Below are 17,958 nucleotides of genomic sequence, written 5' to 3' on the forward strand. Positions count from 1 at the left end.
GGGGGGACGACGACTTCCCACAGCGCCGCGCGCGCCGCTCCCGGAAACGGATCCGGGACAGGGAGGAAGGAAGTGGATGAGGGGGAGGAAGAGGGGGGGAAATGGACGGAGAGGAAGTGACGAGAGCGGCGGGGAGGGGAGGGAAGGGAAAGGAAAGGGAGGTGGGAGCGCGCGGTGACGTGAGGGGGCGGTGCGCGCGGGGGCCGGTGGGAGCGCGCGCGGCGGGTCCCGCCCTCAGGTGAGGGAGGAGAGGCGGGAAAGCGGCGTGAGGGCAGCGCGGGCAGGTGCGGGGGGCGGGGGAGATTCAGTTGGCCGCCTCCGTCGGGCGGGACGTGTCGAGAATGCGCCCTTCCGCCCGCCCTTCATCTGCTCGGGCTCTGGCATCTCTGAGGGAGCTGCGGATGCAGCCTGTGAGGAGGGTAACGGGCTCTGGGGGGGATCGGTTTCTGAGGGGATAAATGGCTGCCGGGGAGGGGTCTCAGGTGGTCTCCTCTGCCGTGGGAGGGTGAGGCGAGGGCTGAGGGGAGCGTGCAAGCGGTGGTGGCCGCCCTCAAGTGATGGAGAAGAGGCGGGAAAACGTCGTGAGGGGAGGCGGGGGCCCGGGCAGGTGAGGCGGGGACCACCCCCAGGACACTTCCAGCCCTGTAGATCTCCCACCCCCATTTCCTCATGGGCCCTTTCAAGGCCCTCCCAAAACCCGCCCTCAGCATCTCCCCAGACCCTCATGAACCCTCCCAAGCTCTTTGGGGCCTTTCCATTCCCTCATCAGGGTCGTCACAGAATCTCCCGACCCCCAAAAATCAACCCCCTCAGACCTCCACCTTCCCCATTCCCGCAACCCTTCCCTAAATCCGTCATGGACATTCCCCCCCATTCCTTTTCAGAACATTCACAGACCCTCCTAGCCCCCATAAATTAACCCCTGCTCCAGTCCCTTGGGACCACTCCCAGACCCTTCCCGTTTGGTCGGGACCACCTCTAAGTCCCACTCAGAGCTTCCCTCAGGCCCTCCTGAATCCCCTTCAGAACCCACTCAAACGTCTCAATCCTACCCAAGGTCCCCAGTCCCTTCAAGTATCCCCTCAAACCCCCTCTGGATCTACCCAAATCTCTTCAGAGACCTCCTATCCCCTAAGGACCCCTTCAAGTCCCCTTCAGAGCCAGCTTATCCAGAGAGATGCTGTGGTTATTATTATAAAGTACGCATTTTAAACAAGGATGGGCAGTTATTCCTTTAAAAACTTAATTGTTGTGTCTTTATGTGTTCCCATGTGCTTGTAGCTTGTTCCAGCCGCAGAAACATAAGGATGTTATTTTAAACTCTCTAAAGCATCCTAAAGCCAGTGCTGTTTGGGAGATGTGTGTAAACATGGGTTTAATGTTATCAGAAATAAATTTAAAATGCTTTCAGTATTCTTTCTCTTTTTCACTAGGAAGATGGCCTGCTGCATCTTTATTAGTTAAGAACAGGTGTTCATTACAGTTCTTAAAAATTACCAATATCTAAGTACAGTTTCTGACTGGAACTGTTTGGAAAGCAATTCAGTTTAATAAAACGTTTATCTTCTTTTCTTCAAAGATGAAACCTTCTGCAATGAGCAAGCGTAAGGTAAAGGAGAGCAGTGAAGAAAATGCTGTGTCCATTTCCCAGGTCAGTAACATCTTTATTCATTACTTTGTTTTCAAGTTACAGAACTTTTCCACCTTCTGCCATTCATGCTGTTGTATTTTTTTTTTTTCCTAGAGCACTTACAAAGACTTTATGGATAGTGGATACAATTTTTAGGACTTTTCTATCTGTATTTCTTTCAGCTTCTCCTGTTGCTTGCTTCAAGTGTTACAGTAATAATGTAGTAAGAAACTTATAGGATGTAAGGTATTGTGCTTTTGCAACTCTTTGTGGCAAAAGATTTGCATAAATCTATTTTTATCCATTTAGGTTTTTTTATCTTCCAGTTTGTAGAGTGAATCAGAACCCAGGTGACTTTTTTAGCAGCAGGACAGCAACTGTCAAATTGATATTTAGTTAGTTTGTTTCTTTTAAACCTTTCTCCTGTTTTCCTGAAGTTGGTGGTTAAAAACTGCAATGAATCCTGCAAGGAATTGCCCCTGGGTCAGTGACTTCTTATATTTTAATTTCTTCTAATTGCTTTTTCTCCTCCATATAATATTTATACAGTATTCTACCTGCTGCAAATTTATTCTTACTTTCAAGACCCCTCTCTCACTGATGACAGTAAAGATTTATATATTATAGAATATTTGTAACACCACAAAAGTGCCTAATTTACTGTTATTTTATTGCTGTAGTTACATTATTGGCAAATTCTGGTGTTGGAAGCCCCAGGATTTTTTCCTGTTCTGTGCTTCATCCGCAGGTGCAAAAAATCTTACGTGAAAGATTCTGTCGCCACTGTGCTTCTGGAAAACTGTTTGGGATGAAGCAGCAGTACAGGTGAGTGAGCAGGCTCTAGGATTCAGTGATTTCTAATTGAACTGCAGTAGTAAAATAATCCTGTGAAGTCAGAATTTTCTGTTTCTCTGTTTTACTGAATGACACAGGTTTAAATGACTTACAGTCCAGTGCTTCTAAAAATTATTTGCCTCAGATTTTAAGAGTTTTTATACAACTGCTCCCTTCTGGTTTTGTCAGACTCTGGGTTTTGAATTTCTCGTCCTTGTTTCGCATCTCTCATTCATGAAGCATTTTTGAGACTGAAAGATACTTTCAGTGCATGTTCTAAGACTTCGTGTAATGGCCTGGCAAAACAAGAAGTTAAATCCTCTTGCTGTGATATTTTATTTTTACTTCAGATTGTCTCAGGTTTGTTGGTGAACTGTGTTAGAAATAAATCTTAAAATTCCTGTGCCAGCATCATGTTTGTTGAAGTAGAGACCCATATTTAAAGCTGCTTCTGGAGTCATCCAGGTGTGGAATTTAGGGTTAGGAAGAAGAGACTTTTTGAGACAATAACACTGTCCCAGTACTGATCATTTTACAGATCAAATTCCACAGATAACAAACCTGTATTTAAAGAAATTGTTTTAAACAATTAATTTTTCCAAGACTGACTTCATGTAAGTGGAATCACCTGATGTGAGCTCAAGTTTTCATTACAAGAGGAACAAAACCATTTATTGAAACAGTGCACTGTCCATGCAGAGCTCACATAGGCATTTTATTGCTGTTGTGAGGAAATGTATTTCTGTTACGTCACTTTTACAAAACAAGCTTCCCTATTTATACTGGGATTCTGGAAAACAATTTACTGGCTGTGTTCTACTCAGTGTGCCACTGGTAGTGAATTATCCTGGAGGGAAAACACATTGAACTCCCCAGCTCTGATTTTTTTCCTTCCCAAGGTGTATCAGGGCTCTTGGCTGGAGCTGGCTCTCAAATAGTGAACAAACCCACACGTGTTGGCTGCAGCTGCTCCATGAGGACTCTCTCACCCCCTCAGAAGCAATAGCAGGATGTCAGTATCCCATATTCCAAAGGCACATTATTGATGTGGGAGCATTTGGGAATTGGAGGTGTCAGTGGCTGCTGTAAGCGCTTTAAAAGTGGTTTGAGGTGATGAGTCTATCTGCAGGTAATTTAGAGCTGGTGAGGAATAGTGGTAGCACAGAAAGCAATCTATTCCTTAAAGAAATAAATAATTATTGAAGTCTGTCCTTTCATGGCAGAGAATCGCAGAACTTTATGAATTAGTGATACTCTCAACTTCTGCATGTTTTAATATTTTAAAGTATTTTAAGAGCTCTGATCACTGAGCCCTTTGTACTTTATTGTATTACATTTTGCATGCCCTGAGTGTTGGCTTTCAGAGCAAGCCTAAGTGGATTGAGTTTTATTCTTTGAATTTTCCCTGGTTTTGGGGAACATTGTCAGCTTTGAGGTTTTCAGCCTATTTCTGTTTTCAACACAGACATTTGCTGGAGCTGCTGAAAAGAACCACGGTGCATGGGGAGAGTAATTCCGCCCTCATTATCGGGCCCCGGGGATCCGGGAAAACTGCGGTAGGAGCAGCTCTTGGAACTTCGTATGGGGTCCAACAGAACCTCACTGAAGTCCTGGGAGCCTTTGCAGCTACGTTTTCATCTCTCCCTGGTTTTACAGACAGAATTGCTAATGGTTTGCATGGAAATTCAAAACATCCCAGGACTTTCTGTGGGCTAATTCTGTTCAGGAACAGCGTGGAGAAATCTGTTCCTAACACTTGTCTTTGCAATTAAAGCCATGCTCTGATTTCTCTTTAATTAACCTGGTTTGGGGCCCTCACTGTAAAAAGGAGGAAAAGGCATCCAAATAAAAGGAGTAGTCTGAGGGGTGGGTTTCTCCATGGCTGTGTATGCAGGGAATGGTCAGGAATATTGTTACCTGCCATGGAGCAGAATATTGTTTGGTGGTTATGGTTTATAAAGGGAATTCCACTTAGCTGAGGCACATGAGGGGATGGCCTCTAACTCAACACTTTTCAAACCCACATATCTTTAATGTTTACATTAAATGATGTGATGAAAATCTGTGGTCCTTCCAGGCAGAATGTTAGTTAGCAGCATCACCTATGCAGAATGAATTATTTCCTTTTTATATATGAGATGAAAGATGCTGGAATAAAGAAAATCTTGTGTATATTTATATATTTATACTTGCACATAGGTGGGAGCTACAAATCCTCCTCTGAAGAAGCCAAATCAAATAGTAGCTTTTTAATTTTTAAATTTAACATTTCCACTACTTACAGATATTTTAATACAAGTTCCTTTTGGCTTTTACTAGTAACAAGTTCTTGATGGGCAGCAAATTTGGGAGTTTTATAAGCAGCAGTTGGTGGTATCATGTGCAGTTTTAATTTTGTCTTCCAGAAGAAAAGAATAGGCAGAGTTTCTCCTAAGATTTAAAACAGAGAGTTTATTTCTATAGCATCCAAAGAAGCCATGAAGCTGAATAGGGCACCAGCTCAAGAGCCAAATTCTCTCACATCTCAAATTCATAAAGCTTTTTGATGAAGGCAAAAGCCCCAGATATTACCCCAAAAAATAAGTGACTGAAATACCAGAGTTATTTCCCTTTCCCTCCCAGTTCGGTAGAATGAACAAATGTAGTTGCCACAGTCATGCTGGTGAACACAAAATTGTCATTTAAGTATTTTAGTCTGGAAATTACTCAAACATGTTCCCTAATAACACCTCTCATACTGTTTCCTATCCTATAGTATCTGTAATTACACTTTCTTTGCTGTTAAAAGTTAATCTTCTCACAGAAATTCTGTATTTTTTCTTTCCTAGTTATTAAATCATGTCTTAAAAGACCTCAGGGAAATGAAACAAGTGAGTGAGAACCTCTTGGAAGTCCATCTGAATGGCAAGTAAAACATCATTGATCCAGGGTTCTGTTCAGTCCTGTATTTTGTATGTAGAGTAAAATCTTTCATTTCAGCATTTTAGTCCAGCCTAAATCACAGATATGTTTGTGTGTGAGCTCCAAAGTGCCTCTCTTTGCATTTCTTTATATGGAGGGCACTCTGTGCTCTTAGTGACAGACCTAAGTAACTTGGCAGATACAGAAGACTCCTGTCCAGTCTAATTTTTAAAAAGGCAAAGCTTTGTAAGGCTGGAGAGGGAGAGAAGCTGCTGGTTAAGTTTCTAGTGGGAGTGAAAGACAACTGCCAGTTCTTCATGAAGAATCCTTTTCTTTCAGGACTTCTGCAGACAAATGATAAAGTGGCCCTGAAGGAGATCACCAGGCAGCTGCAGCTGGAAAATGTGGTTGGGGACAAAGTTTTTGTGAGTAACTTCACTTACCCCTCAAAAACCCTTTCCTGGGAAACTGGGGCTTTGTGGGATGGAGCTTGCTGGAATGGAATGGCCTGTGACTGCCAGCAGTTCCACACAAGTGCTGAGCTTCCCTTTGCTGATTGAGCAATACTGATGCATCCTTATCATTTTTTTAAAATACTTCAACTTGTGCCTTACAGGAGGGAAAAACAAACTCAAGTATTCCAAAGAAACTCTCTTCAGAGGGGTGGGGAATTTGGAAATGTTGTTTTTAACATTTCAAAATAAAGAATTAGCAAGTTAGCCAACCAAAAAGCAGGATCTTTAATATATTATCAGCTTTTTTTGGTCTATCCTAAAAGGAAGTCTATCCAGGCTTCCTAGTGCTCTCATTTTCCATGGAATTTCTATTAAAATATCTGCTGCTATTTCCCTTTTCCCACAGATAAATTGATTTACATTAGTAAATTAGTTAAATTAGTAAAGACAGTCCTAAAGAGAGTGACCAAAGTGCTTGAAAATAAATTTCCCTCATTTTTTGTAACTCACCTCCAAGGGTTAGATTGTTTTTTCTGCCCCTTTGATAGGGTGGTCTTTAGTTCATTATTTCTCATCTCAGACCTGGAGTTCTGCAGAGTGGGAGAATTTGTGTAACTGGAACAGGATGGGCACAGCCATTCAGTGTTTTTGTCAGAAGTGTTTGATGCTTCCATCAATAAAGTTACCAATTAAACCCTGCATCCTGCTCTTTCCCAGTGGAACACGTTAGGTGGCACCTTTTCCATGTGTGTGGCTGGAAAATGAGGATGCAACAGTTATTTCAGGAAGGAATAGAACTCCTTGTGAATTTAGCTGACTGCAGGAATTCTCCTGATCACTAATTTTTGCCTGTCTGAGGCAGTTTAGGGATTTCAGACTGGGGAGAAAAGTGGATGAATGTAGAGTTATGCATCATTTTTCTTGTCCTGAGGAGTTGATGATTATACAGCATGTAGAAGTACTGTTGGACATTTTTGAAAGCAAGAGTTTTGGAAGGAAATGGCCTCCATTGCATGTCTGAATTTGTTGTAGTTAAACAATTCTGAGAATGGCACTGCAAATCTGTTCTGAAACTTCTTTATTCTCTGTCTAGGGCAGTTTTGCTGAAAACCTTGCCTTCCTCCTTGAAGCTCTGAAGAGAGGTAAACACGAAAAGCCCCTGTTCTGAAACTCTGGGTCACTTGACTGAAAAGTGGAGTTATTTTCTTCTGCTCTACAGGTGGAATGAAGAATCTTAGCCCAAGAATGTGTCCCAGTTACAAAATAATATAAAAACAGTTAATACTGGTTACTGAATGTAGAACATACACCTGATACTGATATATAACCCTGATGTGACTGTAAAGGATTGCACGTGATGTTAGCCGTGAAGGACAGATTCTTTTATCCAGATTGATGATATTAAAAATACTGATTTTAAAATGAAATTGGCCAAGTCTGTCTTCCTTGTAGCCACAAATGCTGCTTGGCAGAACACTACAAAACCTTCCCAGTTTTTCCATGTATTTTCCTTTTTGCTGTTGCACCTGTAGGAAAGGAGGGCTTAGTGAAAAGCTGAAAGAAAATCTGTGCATTTTTAACCCCAAAATTAAAGAAAGCTGTAGCAATGCTGAAGTTGCCTTGCTAACTCTCCAAATTTCTCTCAGGAAACCGAACCAGCAGCTGCCCAATTTTGTTTGTCCTGGATGAATTTGATTTGTTTGTCCACCACAAGAACCAGACCCTGCTCTACAACCTCTTTGACATCTCCCAGTCTGCACAGACCCCAGTGACAGTCATTGGACTCACCTGTAGGCAGGTAAGAAATGGCATTTCCTCATTCCAAGTTTTTAGCTGTTTTAAAGTGACTTTTGTCTTAGTTGGAATGACTTCTCCTTCCCTGGAACCTTAATTTCTTAAGAGGCTTTTCTCAATTACCCATTTTTCTAACTTCTGAATTGGGATGGGGATGTAAAAAATACACCTAGTTTGTTCTGAGAGCAAATTGAAGGTGCCCAAAGCCTTCACTTTCACTGCTCAAGGAGCAAGCCAACATTTTTGAGGACACACATTCAGTATTTGGCTGTGGTTCACTCTGTGGAGGGCTCCTGCATTTCTTGGTTGGCAGTTTGGCAAGGACAGAGGTGTAGTAACTGTTTAAATATCTTTTTTTTTTTTTTTTTTTAAGTAACCATTTCAGCAGAGCACTTTTTGCTAGAAAATTTGAACAGGGTTTAGGATCCCTGTTCAATTTCCTGGGATTTTACAATGGCATTATCTTGAATTGTGTGTACACTGTGAAATAATGCTGGGGAACTCTATGGAAACTTGATGAAACTGATCCTGTTTTCACAATGAACTGTTGGTACTGGAGACAGCTGGGTTATAACAGGAGGGAGAATAATTGAAATTTCTGGGTTTGACTGGGATTAGGTGATACCCAGCTGGGAAAACTTCTGGAAGTTAACAGAAAAGTTAATTGTTGATTTAATAAATTAGTATCTTTCCTTTTGCATCGTCACTGTCCTGAGTCTGGTGTGTTCTTCACCCATTATTTAGAGCCCTTTATCCCCTGCTTTGAGTATAATTGAAGGAAGTGTCTCCAGAGCTGACAGCTGCTGTTTCTGAGGGGTTTTTTTTGGCTCCTGTAATATTTTTTGGGATTTTTAAGCTGTATTCTCTCAGGCTGACAAAAAGCACGTGGCCTGTCAGCTGCCAGCCCTGGTGTGACCACACAACAACTTGTCCAGGGCCCTGATAGGCTGCAAGGTTTGATTCAGCCTTAAGTAGCTGAAATATTTCCATAATCTATGGAGAAATTTTGCTGGGTTTCCTAGCAACAAATGATCCTGTGTGATGTGGAGCATCACGTGGGCTGGGATGGTTAGTGGCATTGCAAGGCACATCAATTAAAATAATCAGCAAAGGGCTTGTTAGAACATTTAACTTACGTTACAACATTTTAAGCCTGAGAATTCAATAATTCTTTTTTTCAGCACACTTTACTTCAGTGATTTGTCTGTAAAGAAAACACCAAATTCATCTGCTTTTTTAATTACTGTTTTTCCTTATTTTTTTTCCCATCAAGGATATCCTGGAGCTCTTGGAGAAGAGAGTAAAGTCAAGGTTCTCCCACAGACAGATATATTTGATGAATTCCTTTGATTTTAAACAATACATTAAGATATTTAAGAAACAGCTTTCTCTTCCTGCTGAATTTCCCGATGAATCTTTTGCACAAAAATGGAATAATAATGTTCAGGTATTTAAAGCATTTTTTACTTGGTTTTAGGAAAAATTCTAAAGTGGGAGCAGTGTAAAGCTGGTTTACTTTATACACATATCCTTTAGTAGTAAAAGTGTAAAGCTTTTACCTAAGATTGGCATTTCCTTTCACTGGCTGAGTGTGAAATGGAATAAATTAAATTATTATAGAGAATCTTTGCTTATTGAAGTCTGGAGGTAAAATTGTCACAGGAAAAACCAGAAAGTTGAGGTTGAACATGAGAATTGCATTGTCAAGTGTAAGGTGAGCTCTTTAAAAAAATTATTTACCTGTTGTTTTTCCAGGTGAGTACGAAATGTTTAGAAATGAGTATAAGATGGTTAAAATACACTTTATTGTTTCTTGCAGCATCTCTCAGAGGATAAAGCTGTGCAGGACGTGCTGCAGAACCTGTTCCAGCACACCAAAGACCTGCGCTCGCTGCATTTGCTCCTGGTGTGTATCTGGGTGTTTATGGAACACCTCCTTGCTTTGCAGGAATGAATGACCAGCTCTCGTGGTTTTCAGGCCATTTAGCTGAGCTTTGCCTGAAACACCGTAATTTTATTAATTTTTAAAGTTTATTTATTCAAGTTTTGCCCGTGCTGGCCCCTTTGTCACCCCGTGCTGTGTCAGTGAGTGGGGGTAACTCCCCTGTGAGGGTGGACTGTTCACATGGGGCTGAGCTTTTGCTATTTACCTTTCTCCAAGCCTTCCTATTCGTAAAGCAAAACTGTAGGTGAAACCCTTTGAAACTACTTTTTCCTTTCTGAAGTTCTTTTCTGATTCCTGGTGAATCCTGAAATCTGCTCATATTGAAACCATTTTTGCTACTTGAACTTCTTCCCATCTCCTCACAGGAGCTGCAGCTCTCCTGGAGGGTCTTTTTTAAATTTAAGCTGCCTTCCTGATTCTGTTTTTGAAGGCAGCTCATATAAACGCAGTGACACTTTTATAGAGGATAAATAATACTTATTTATCCATCCTAAAACACCCCTGTGCTTGTGTCAGTGTGAAAAGCCCCCTGACTGTACCTGGCCCTGGGCTGTGCTGGCTGCAGTGCTCATAGCTCCTCCCTGCAGTGTTCAGAGCTGCCCTGAGGAGCAGAGCCCTCTCCTCACCGCTGCTCTGCTCACTGGGGCTTGGTTACAAAATCATGGATGATTCCCAGGGCAGGGCACCCAAATCTGTTCCTGTGGCTGCAGTGGAGCCGGGGAAGGAGCTGATGGCAGCCCACAGCCTCCCTGAGAGCAGCTCAGAGCTGAGGCTCTGCTTCCCCGTGGTTTTCTGCAGCATGTGCTGAGTTCTTCCTTTGGAAGGAGGCCTTTTTTTTTTCTTCCTCTGTCAACTTCCCAATAAAAGCACGTAATACAGATTCAGGAGGGATGAGTGAGGAGTTCCTGGACAAACTGTGAAGAAGAAAAGGCTCTGGGGAGACCTTGGAGCCCTTCCAATGCCTAAAGGGGCTCCAGGCGAGCTGGAGAGGGACAGGACACAGGGAATGGCTCCCACTGCCAGAGGGCAGGGATGGATGGCATATTGGGAAGGAATTCCTGGCTGGCCCTGGATCCCTGGGAGTGCCCAAGGCCAGGTTGGACAGGGCTTGGAGCAGCCTGGGACAATGGGAGGTGTCCCTGGGTACTAAAGCAGGTGCAGAACAGCTGTAGGTCATTCCTGCAGCAGGCTCTGAGCTGCTGATCCATTGACATGGATATAAACAGGCTCATGAGGATTTATCTCCTGGAATCTGGAGGCTTTAAAGTTTTAAGCCTGGAAAACTTGCCTGGCAAAATCAAATTTAGGTGCCAGCTATCTGCAGTGTTTTCAGGATGAACCTGTGTGTATGGGGATTGTCCATGTTCCAGCAGGTGACAGTTCTGGGGGAATTGTGTCTCGTTCCCAGCAGGAATGCTGTGGTGGCTGGAGGGGTGAGCTCTGTGTGTGTTGCAGATGCTGGCTGGCAGCGCCGTGACCGTGCACCACCCCCTGCTGACGGCTGCAGACCTGCAGGAGGCCAGCAGGCAGCGCAGCACCGACTCCAAGGCAAACATTGTCCATGGTAAATCCCAGCTTCTCCCCAGAAGTGCCCCACGGAGCACGGGAAGTGTCGGCTCCCTCCCTGGAATCCTGCTGGCGGCAGAGGGGCAGTGCAGGGAGTGTTCCCTGTGGGTGAGAGCTGCAAGGCAGTGCCTGTGCCCTGCCCTGAGCTCACACAGGCCTGGGGACACTGCAGTGCCAGCTTTGATACTTGCAGTTCTTGCTTCTTGCTGGGAACCCATTCCTGAACATCTCTGCTTCAACCACACAGCAAACACACGTTCTCTTAGCAATCCTCTCCAATCCTGGCATTTCTTTACATACTAAAGATACAGAGCACCAGTGGGTGAGGCCCAGAGCATGTGAAAATGAGAGTAAGCAGGGTGGGTGAACTGCCTGTGTTTCTGATGTGCTCAAGGGAAACACCTGGGATTCCTCTTTCCCTGCAGGTTTGTCTGTGCTGGAAATCTGCCTCATCATAGCCATGAAACACCTGAATGAGGTCTATGATGGAGAACCATTCAACTTCCAGATGGTTTACAATGGTGAGAGCAATGCCTGGGCTTCACAAACCTTCCACCTCTCACTTCCTTCTTACTGCCCCTATTCTTTTCCTCCTACTGCTCCAGAATTCCAGAAGTTCATCCAGAGGAAGGCACATTCTATGTACAACTTTGAGAAGCCAGTTGTCATGAAGGTGAGCCTGAAATGAGTTTTCTCTGGAATTACAAAGTATTGAGGTTTTATTTTCCAGAGCACAGACTGGGGAGGTTGAACACAGCCCTGGAAGGGAGTGGGGTGTTCTGGGGCAGGAATGATTTCTCATTCCAGTGCCCCTTTTCCTGTTTTTAAGGCCTTTGAGCACCTGCTGCAGCTGGAGCTGGTGAAGCCCCTGGAGCGGCCGTCGGTGCGGGCACAGCGGGAATATCTCCTGATGAAGCTGCTGCTGGACAGCAGCCAGATCATGGATGCGCTGCAGGTGTACCCCAACTGCCCCACGGACGTGAAGCAGTGGGCAGCCTCCTCCCTCAGCTGGCTCTGAGCTCCCTCAGGAGGGAATGCTGACCTGCAGGAAGCTGCTCACATCAATAAACTTTTGGAAGCAGCTTTCTTTGCTGATCCATTTGGGATTTTCTAGGGAGAACGGTGCTGCTGTTCCTTTCCAGCAGCCAGAACTGGGCCTCCCTCACACCCCCAGGTACTTTAGCTCAGCTCAGTGCCAACTCTGCTCTCACACTCGGCTCCCACTTGGAGAAATCCAAGCTCTGGAGTTTCCTCCTGCCTCCCCTCTCCATGTTCCCCCATCGGGTCACAGCCCACACTGCATTTTACCATCTCAAATCTGACTTGACATGGAAAATTGACCCAATTAAATCGTTAATCACAACTGAATTTACTTCGTGAAACGTTTAATCCAACAGGCTTCAGCTGCAAGGGCTGTTCTGTGCCAAGTACAAGGTAACGTCTCTCCACACCCAATTTTTTGAAGCAAGAGTTTGGCTCAAGCCCTGCTCTAGGACCAGCCCCATGAGTTGAAAATAAAGTTTCTGAAGAAGCATTTGCAAGTCAGAGTAGTCACATTTTTTATTTACCCGCTGGGGAAGAGGGCAGAGTATACATTTGTATTTGTACAATATTTAACAATCACTTTATTGAGGGCGAGGGGGGGTTGGTTGGTTTTTTGGCACTCGCAGAAAAGCAGCAAGTGCCTTTTGACAGTAGTACAACAACCTGTGCCCAAAACACTGACAAATACAAAGAGGAAAGTTAAAATAATCGCTCACCAAACTCGAGAGGTAACGAAGAGGAGATGGACTGAAAAAAAACCAAAGTGGAGGGAGAAAGCAAAGCAGTCCTGCTGGTTGAGTATCTGAGGTAACAGATGTTCCATCAAGGATGCTACTGGAGTCCTGAAGCCAGGGGTGTGTTCTGCAGCTTCCTGTGGTTTGTACCAAGTGTTCCTGATAACAGAAATGTCTTTGAGAAGGTGAGAAAAGCTGGCAAGGGGAGCGGGGGTGACCGGGCTGATGGGAGCAGGAGCAGCTTTGAGCACTGCACCGCGGTGGGTCCGGGGCGAGTCCGTGCTCAGGGGGCCTCGGGAACGGCCCAGCGAGGGCAGCACGGGATCAGCTGAAGATGTGGGGTGGGAACTTCTCCCTCTCACACACAAATCACACCCGCTGAGGCCACAAAGGAAGGGACAATGCCGAAATCCTCCCTAGCACCACATTCCCGGCATCCTGCCCTCTCAGCTCAACTCACTGAATGCTCTGAAGTGAAGCAGGAATTCCTTCCCAAGGCCCTGGGGGCACAGCTGGAGCAGAGCAGCTCGGGGAGATCATTCTGACCGACTGAAAAGCTTTGGGAAGGAGCAGCCTTTCCTCAGGGACGCTACATGATGCTGGTAAATCCTAGGAAGCTGGGGGCGGAACTGGACAGAGAGATCCCAAAGGTAGGAGCCAGCCCCAAGCCCGCAGCAGCTCCAGGGGAAGGGTCACACACAGGAAGGGTTTGGATACAGCTTCAATTTGTGCATCAGATTCCCAGGAGCATGGAATGAACCAGTCCCCGGCTCCGTTTCTGCCAGGGAAGGGTCAAAGCCCCGAGGTGGCCGTGGAGAAGGACGGGGTTGGGATTTGTTCAGGACTCCGGTCCTGTCCTGCTCCGTGTGAAGTTTAATTAAAAGTGGAGCAAAAACAGAAGCCAAAGGGAAGCATCCAGCCAAGAGAACGCCACCAAATGGATTTCCTTCCCTTTTCCAGCGGCCCCTCGGAGCGGGATCCTCGGGCACAGCCCCAGCTGGAACAGCAGCCCTTCCTCCCTCCCTGCCCAGAGCTGCCTCTGCTTTATCCATCACATCCCACTGCTCCCAGGGATGAGGCTCCCAGACCCGGGTTCCAGCCAGCCTTCAGCTCGCACCTGCTGCTTTCCAGGGACACTGGGGGTGGACACACGGACACAAGGACACATGGCACACCACGGGGCCGCTGCCGGCTCTGTGCTCCAGGGGGTTACAACCTTTATTTTCCTTGGAATTTGGTGTGAAGGATCCAATCAATGCACTGGGACAGGATTTGGGAGAAGCACTTTGGCACCCAGCTACCAGTCACTGTAATTCCAGTATAAGGCTTGACATCCTGAACTCCAGCGCTGGAGTTGTGAAGCCATTTCCACATTTTTCCTCATTTTTTGTGAGTCTGCACTCTGGCCATCGCAATTCCTTTCGTTACCTCGGAATGGTCGTTGCATATTGTGAGCAGAACTAGGTTATCCCTGAAATTTGTAACGTTTAGGATCTGGAATCTGTGGCTAGAACTTTGTGTGTGACTCCAGGCTCAAGCCGTGGCTCACGGGCAGCGAGCGGCGCTCCCCTCTGATGGCACCGAGCTTTGAGAGGAGGGAAGCTGCAAATCTCCAAGCAGAGGGTGAGGATTTGGGGGAACTGAGCTTCCTGAGGTGATCCTGAAACAGTGACACAGCCCCCACTGCCTGGCGGGACAGGGAACACGCGGCGACCTCGGCACAAACATAAATAGGAAAAAGACTCTTTTTTTTTCAAAAAAACAACAAGAATTCAGAGCTTTCCAGTGTCACAGCTCAGAGAAAATTAAAAAAACAAACAAACAAAAAAGTCATGCTTAAGGTTTCAAATATTCCTCAGACACAGCAAACCTAAATAGTATTCAGTTAAATAAATGGATGAGATACTCTGGGAAACAGAGGGAAAAGCTTTCAACTAAAAGAGGGAGGAAAATTTTCTTTCAATAAACAGCACTTTTTCTTTTTTATACACAACAAGCGAGTACAAGAAAAGGCTAAAAACACGGCTCTAGGAATGGCCACTTCCTGGGGCTATGAAGATTTCCCCTTCTTAAATAACACAGGGAATTGGGAATACATCATTTACAAAACACGGAGCCGTTTATTATTCCAATTAGTGTTGTCAATCATAATTTAGCGAGGTGGAACTGAGGTATACCTGGTTGAGGGAGGTTAAGTAATACTTGGAAGCCTCTTTGCTCTATCCCATTGATTACTCTTGTTTCTGTACACGGAACAGCAGCACACGGAACATTCACAAGCTGTGTCGTAGTCGCATTACAATAGTCATTTTATAAACAACAATGAATGCAATAAAAACAAGTTACCCTTTTTTTGTTGGTTTTTTTTTGTTGTTGTTTTTAAATCTGAAATGAAATGTTTTTGATTTAAAAAAAATAACAGCAGTTCATTTAAAGGAATTAGTCTCTTCTGACAGGGATTAAGAAATCGGATGTCAGTGTTTAAAACGCTCGTTTAGCCCGTGCGGGTCCGGATTCTTCATTGTAAGTTCCTTATCAGCACGTGAGGGGTTCTCAGTCACGTCCTTCAGGTGTAAGCAGGGAATGCAGAAAGTCTCATGGATCCACGTTGAAGAGGAGGAGGAGGAGGAGGAGGGGGAAAACAAAGGATAAACACCTCTTGGTGATGTTCCAGAGAGACTTACCATCCGTCCTTGCCACCCGGAACAGCGGTGACGCCAGCAGTCCGTGCGCTGTAGCAGCTCCAGTGAAGAGTCCTGTGGTCACTTCCATGACCAGTGCAACTATCATAGACTGGATTCTTTGGGAGGAAAGTCAACGTTTGTCACCATTGTGACCACAGTCACGATGTCCTCTGTTGTTATAATGTTAGTGAGTTTTTGCATCTGGATGATCCTCTCCTCCACGCAGCCCGCGGACAGCCGGGCCTCGGCGTCGTGATCCCAGCACTCCTCGATGGTCTCGCACAGCATGGCCATTCCCTGCGGGGATCCAGGCAGGAGAACTGTCACACACCCACGGGGACAAAGGGGGGGGCCACATCAAAAATGGCATTTTAAGGGACACCTGGCAGATGGGAACCTCTGTGTGCCACAGGACGTGGGGCTGGGTGTGAACCTGGAGTGCCTCAGCTCTGCTTTGTTCTGCACCACTGAACAAAAGCTGTTCAAGCACAGGGGACAAACCCTTCCCTGCACTGCTGGAACCCCCCCAGTGTTTTAAAAAGGTGAACCCCTCAGCCCCCAACCGGAACTTCACTGAAAACTAACTCCAGGATCTCTTCTTCCACCAAGAAATGGAACTAATCACTTTCTAAACTGCAGAAAGAGCAGTTTAAGATGAGGAACAGCCCGTTTAACTCCTCCTGGAATTACGAAACCCCTCCCAAACCCCGGTGTGATGGACACAACGTGGCACAGACAGAAGGTGGGATTCAAATCCTTGCAGCAGTAGGTTGGCTCACTTACAGAATGTTTCTGCCAACACTCCCTTAGGACAGGCCTCTTCTTTTTGTGCACCACAACTTCCTGCATGTCCTCCAGGGAGGGGTGCTGGCCAATCTCCTCCTCGAAAGGCAGCATGTACTCATCCACGGGGCCTGCAGAGGGAAACCCAGTTAAACCAACCCTTTGGAAAAGGGAAAGAGAAGGTGGCATGTTGGGAATGGAGGCCAGCATCAGAATCCCGCAGTGCTTTGGGTTGGAAGGGATTTCCAGCCCACCCAGTGGGCACCTCCTGCTGTCCCAGGCTGCTCCAAGCCCTGTGCAAGCCGGGGCACTCCCCCAGGGAAGTTCCTCACCGTCGGCGGCCGTGCAGCGCGAGGCCAATTCCCAGAGCACCAATCCCATGGCGTACATGTCTATCCTCAGGAACGCGTCCCTCTGGAAGTTGATGGCTCCCTCCAGCACCTCTGGAGCCATGTAGCGCCGGGTGCCCACCTGTAAGGGCACCAAAACACCCACATTTGTGTCCAGAGCCAAGCCCAGCCCGGGCACCACCCCGCCCCCTGCCAAACAAAACCCGGCCTTTGCCCCGGATTAAACACGGCCACGGTTGTTCCTGACTTAGGACTGAACCTTGGAAGTTTCATCCTTCAGTTTCTGAACAGTAATGAAATAATTAACAAAATATTATGGAAGTTCTTGTCCAAATTGTCCACTCGGGATAAAAGGGGGAACAGGCCATGCAATGAGCCGGAGGGGAAATTCTCATTCACATCCAGGTAACAGCCAGATCACTCCTGGAAATAACTCGGGATTTACCTGTCCGTGGGTGTCTCCTGCAGACTTTCCAGCCTCAAACTTTAAAGCTAGACCAAAATCAGCAATACAAGCTGTGAGGTTGTTTTTCAGCAGTACATTCTTGCTTTTGATGTCCCTTTCAAGTTCAAGAAAAAAAACCACAAATTAGAGATTTGGAACACAAAATACAGATAAAACCCTAAGGAAAAAGAAACGGCATAAAACAAAGAAGATTATGGTATGATATTTTATGATTATTATTTTGTTGCTTAACTTATCTATTCCTTTATCATTTATCAGCAAAATGATAAAGAAATAGCAAACTTAAACAACAAAATAATAATCATAAAACCTCAGAGTGCCCTTGCAAACCTTCATCTTTATGGGACTAATGAGACACTAATGGGGAAATGTAATTTTGTGTTTGTGTTTAAAATAAATACAGATTTATGGTGGATACAGGGATAGATGGATATAGATGATGCAGGAGGGATACAGAGATGGAATGAAAACGTAATCCAAGCGTGCAGCAAGTGCAACGTTGTTTAAATAGCAGGAAAGAAAACTCTTGGGAAAAGGCGCCTTGGAGGCTCCTAAGGGAGATCCAGGAGCTCCTGCAGGATTGCCCTGTGCCCCTGGCATTGCCAGGGCAGTACCTGTGGGAGATGGCCGGCTTGTGGCCGTCCTTGAGCCCCGGGATGTCCTCGTGCAGGTAGGCCAGGCCCCGGGCCATGGTCTGGGCGATGTGGCACAGCTCGTTCCACGACACCACGTTGGCCTTCAGGAAATCTGTCAGGGACCCCTGCAGCAAAAC

General features: G+C 45.6%; 2 protein-coding genes across 7 annotated transcripts in view; one reads left to right on the forward strand and one right to left on the reverse strand.

The window, feature by feature from the left end:
* The first annotated feature begins 189 nt into the window (after nt 1-189).
* ORC4 (origin recognition complex subunit 4) lies at nt 190-12,208 on the forward strand. Of its 5 annotated transcripts, none has more exons than XM_088058524.1 (14): nt 190-238; nt 1,580-1,651; nt 2,379-2,455; nt 3,930-4,020; nt 5,293-5,368; nt 5,705-5,790; nt 6,914-6,962; nt 7,467-7,618; nt 8,888-9,061; nt 9,434-9,520; nt 11,015-11,123; nt 11,551-11,646; nt 11,731-11,798; nt 11,955-12,208. In XM_088058524.1, exons 2-14 carry the CDS (start codon nt 1,580-1,582, stop codon nt 12,141-12,143), a joined length of 1,326 nt encoding a protein of 441 aa, XP_087914650.1. In that variant the 5' UTR covers nt 190-238; the 3' UTR covers nt 12,144-12,208. The 5 variants fall into 5 exon arrangements, with proteins under 5 accessions (XP_087914650.1, XP_005519647.2, XP_014104911.1 ...); XM_005519590.3 differs by lacking the exon at nt 190-238 and adding an exon at nt 250-419; XM_014249436.2 differs by lacking the exon at nt 190-238 and adding an exon at nt 250-410.
* Nucleotides 12,209-12,659: 451 nt separating this feature from the next.
* ACVR2A (activin A receptor type 2A) overlaps nt 12,660-17,958 on the reverse strand; it is a 49,692-nt gene continuing 44,393 nt past the window's right edge. For both annotated transcript variants that reach the window (XM_005519591.3, XM_088058522.1), the window contains 5 exons: nt 17,801-17,946; nt 17,166-17,280; nt 16,703-16,841; nt 16,371-16,501; nt 12,660-15,884 (listed from right to left, as the gene is read on the reverse strand). In XM_005519591.3, coding sequence (XP_005519648.1) covers nt 15,690-15,884; nt 16,371-16,501; nt 16,703-16,841; nt 17,166-17,280; nt 17,801-17,946 — 726 coding nt within the window. In that variant the 3' untranslated portion in view covers nt 12,660-15,689. The remainder of the gene's footprint in view (nt 15,885-16,370; nt 16,502-16,702; nt 16,842-17,165; nt 17,281-17,800; nt 17,947-17,958) is intronic.

This window comes from Pseudopodoces humilis, chromosome 8 (genome assembly GCF_049639895.1).
Source record: "Pseudopodoces humilis isolate 2021_Gansu_Grassland_sample_001 chromosome 8, ASM4963989v1, whole genome shotgun sequence".
Lineage (NCBI taxonomy): Eukaryota > Metazoa > Chordata > Aves > Passeriformes > Paridae > Pseudopodoces > Pseudopodoces humilis.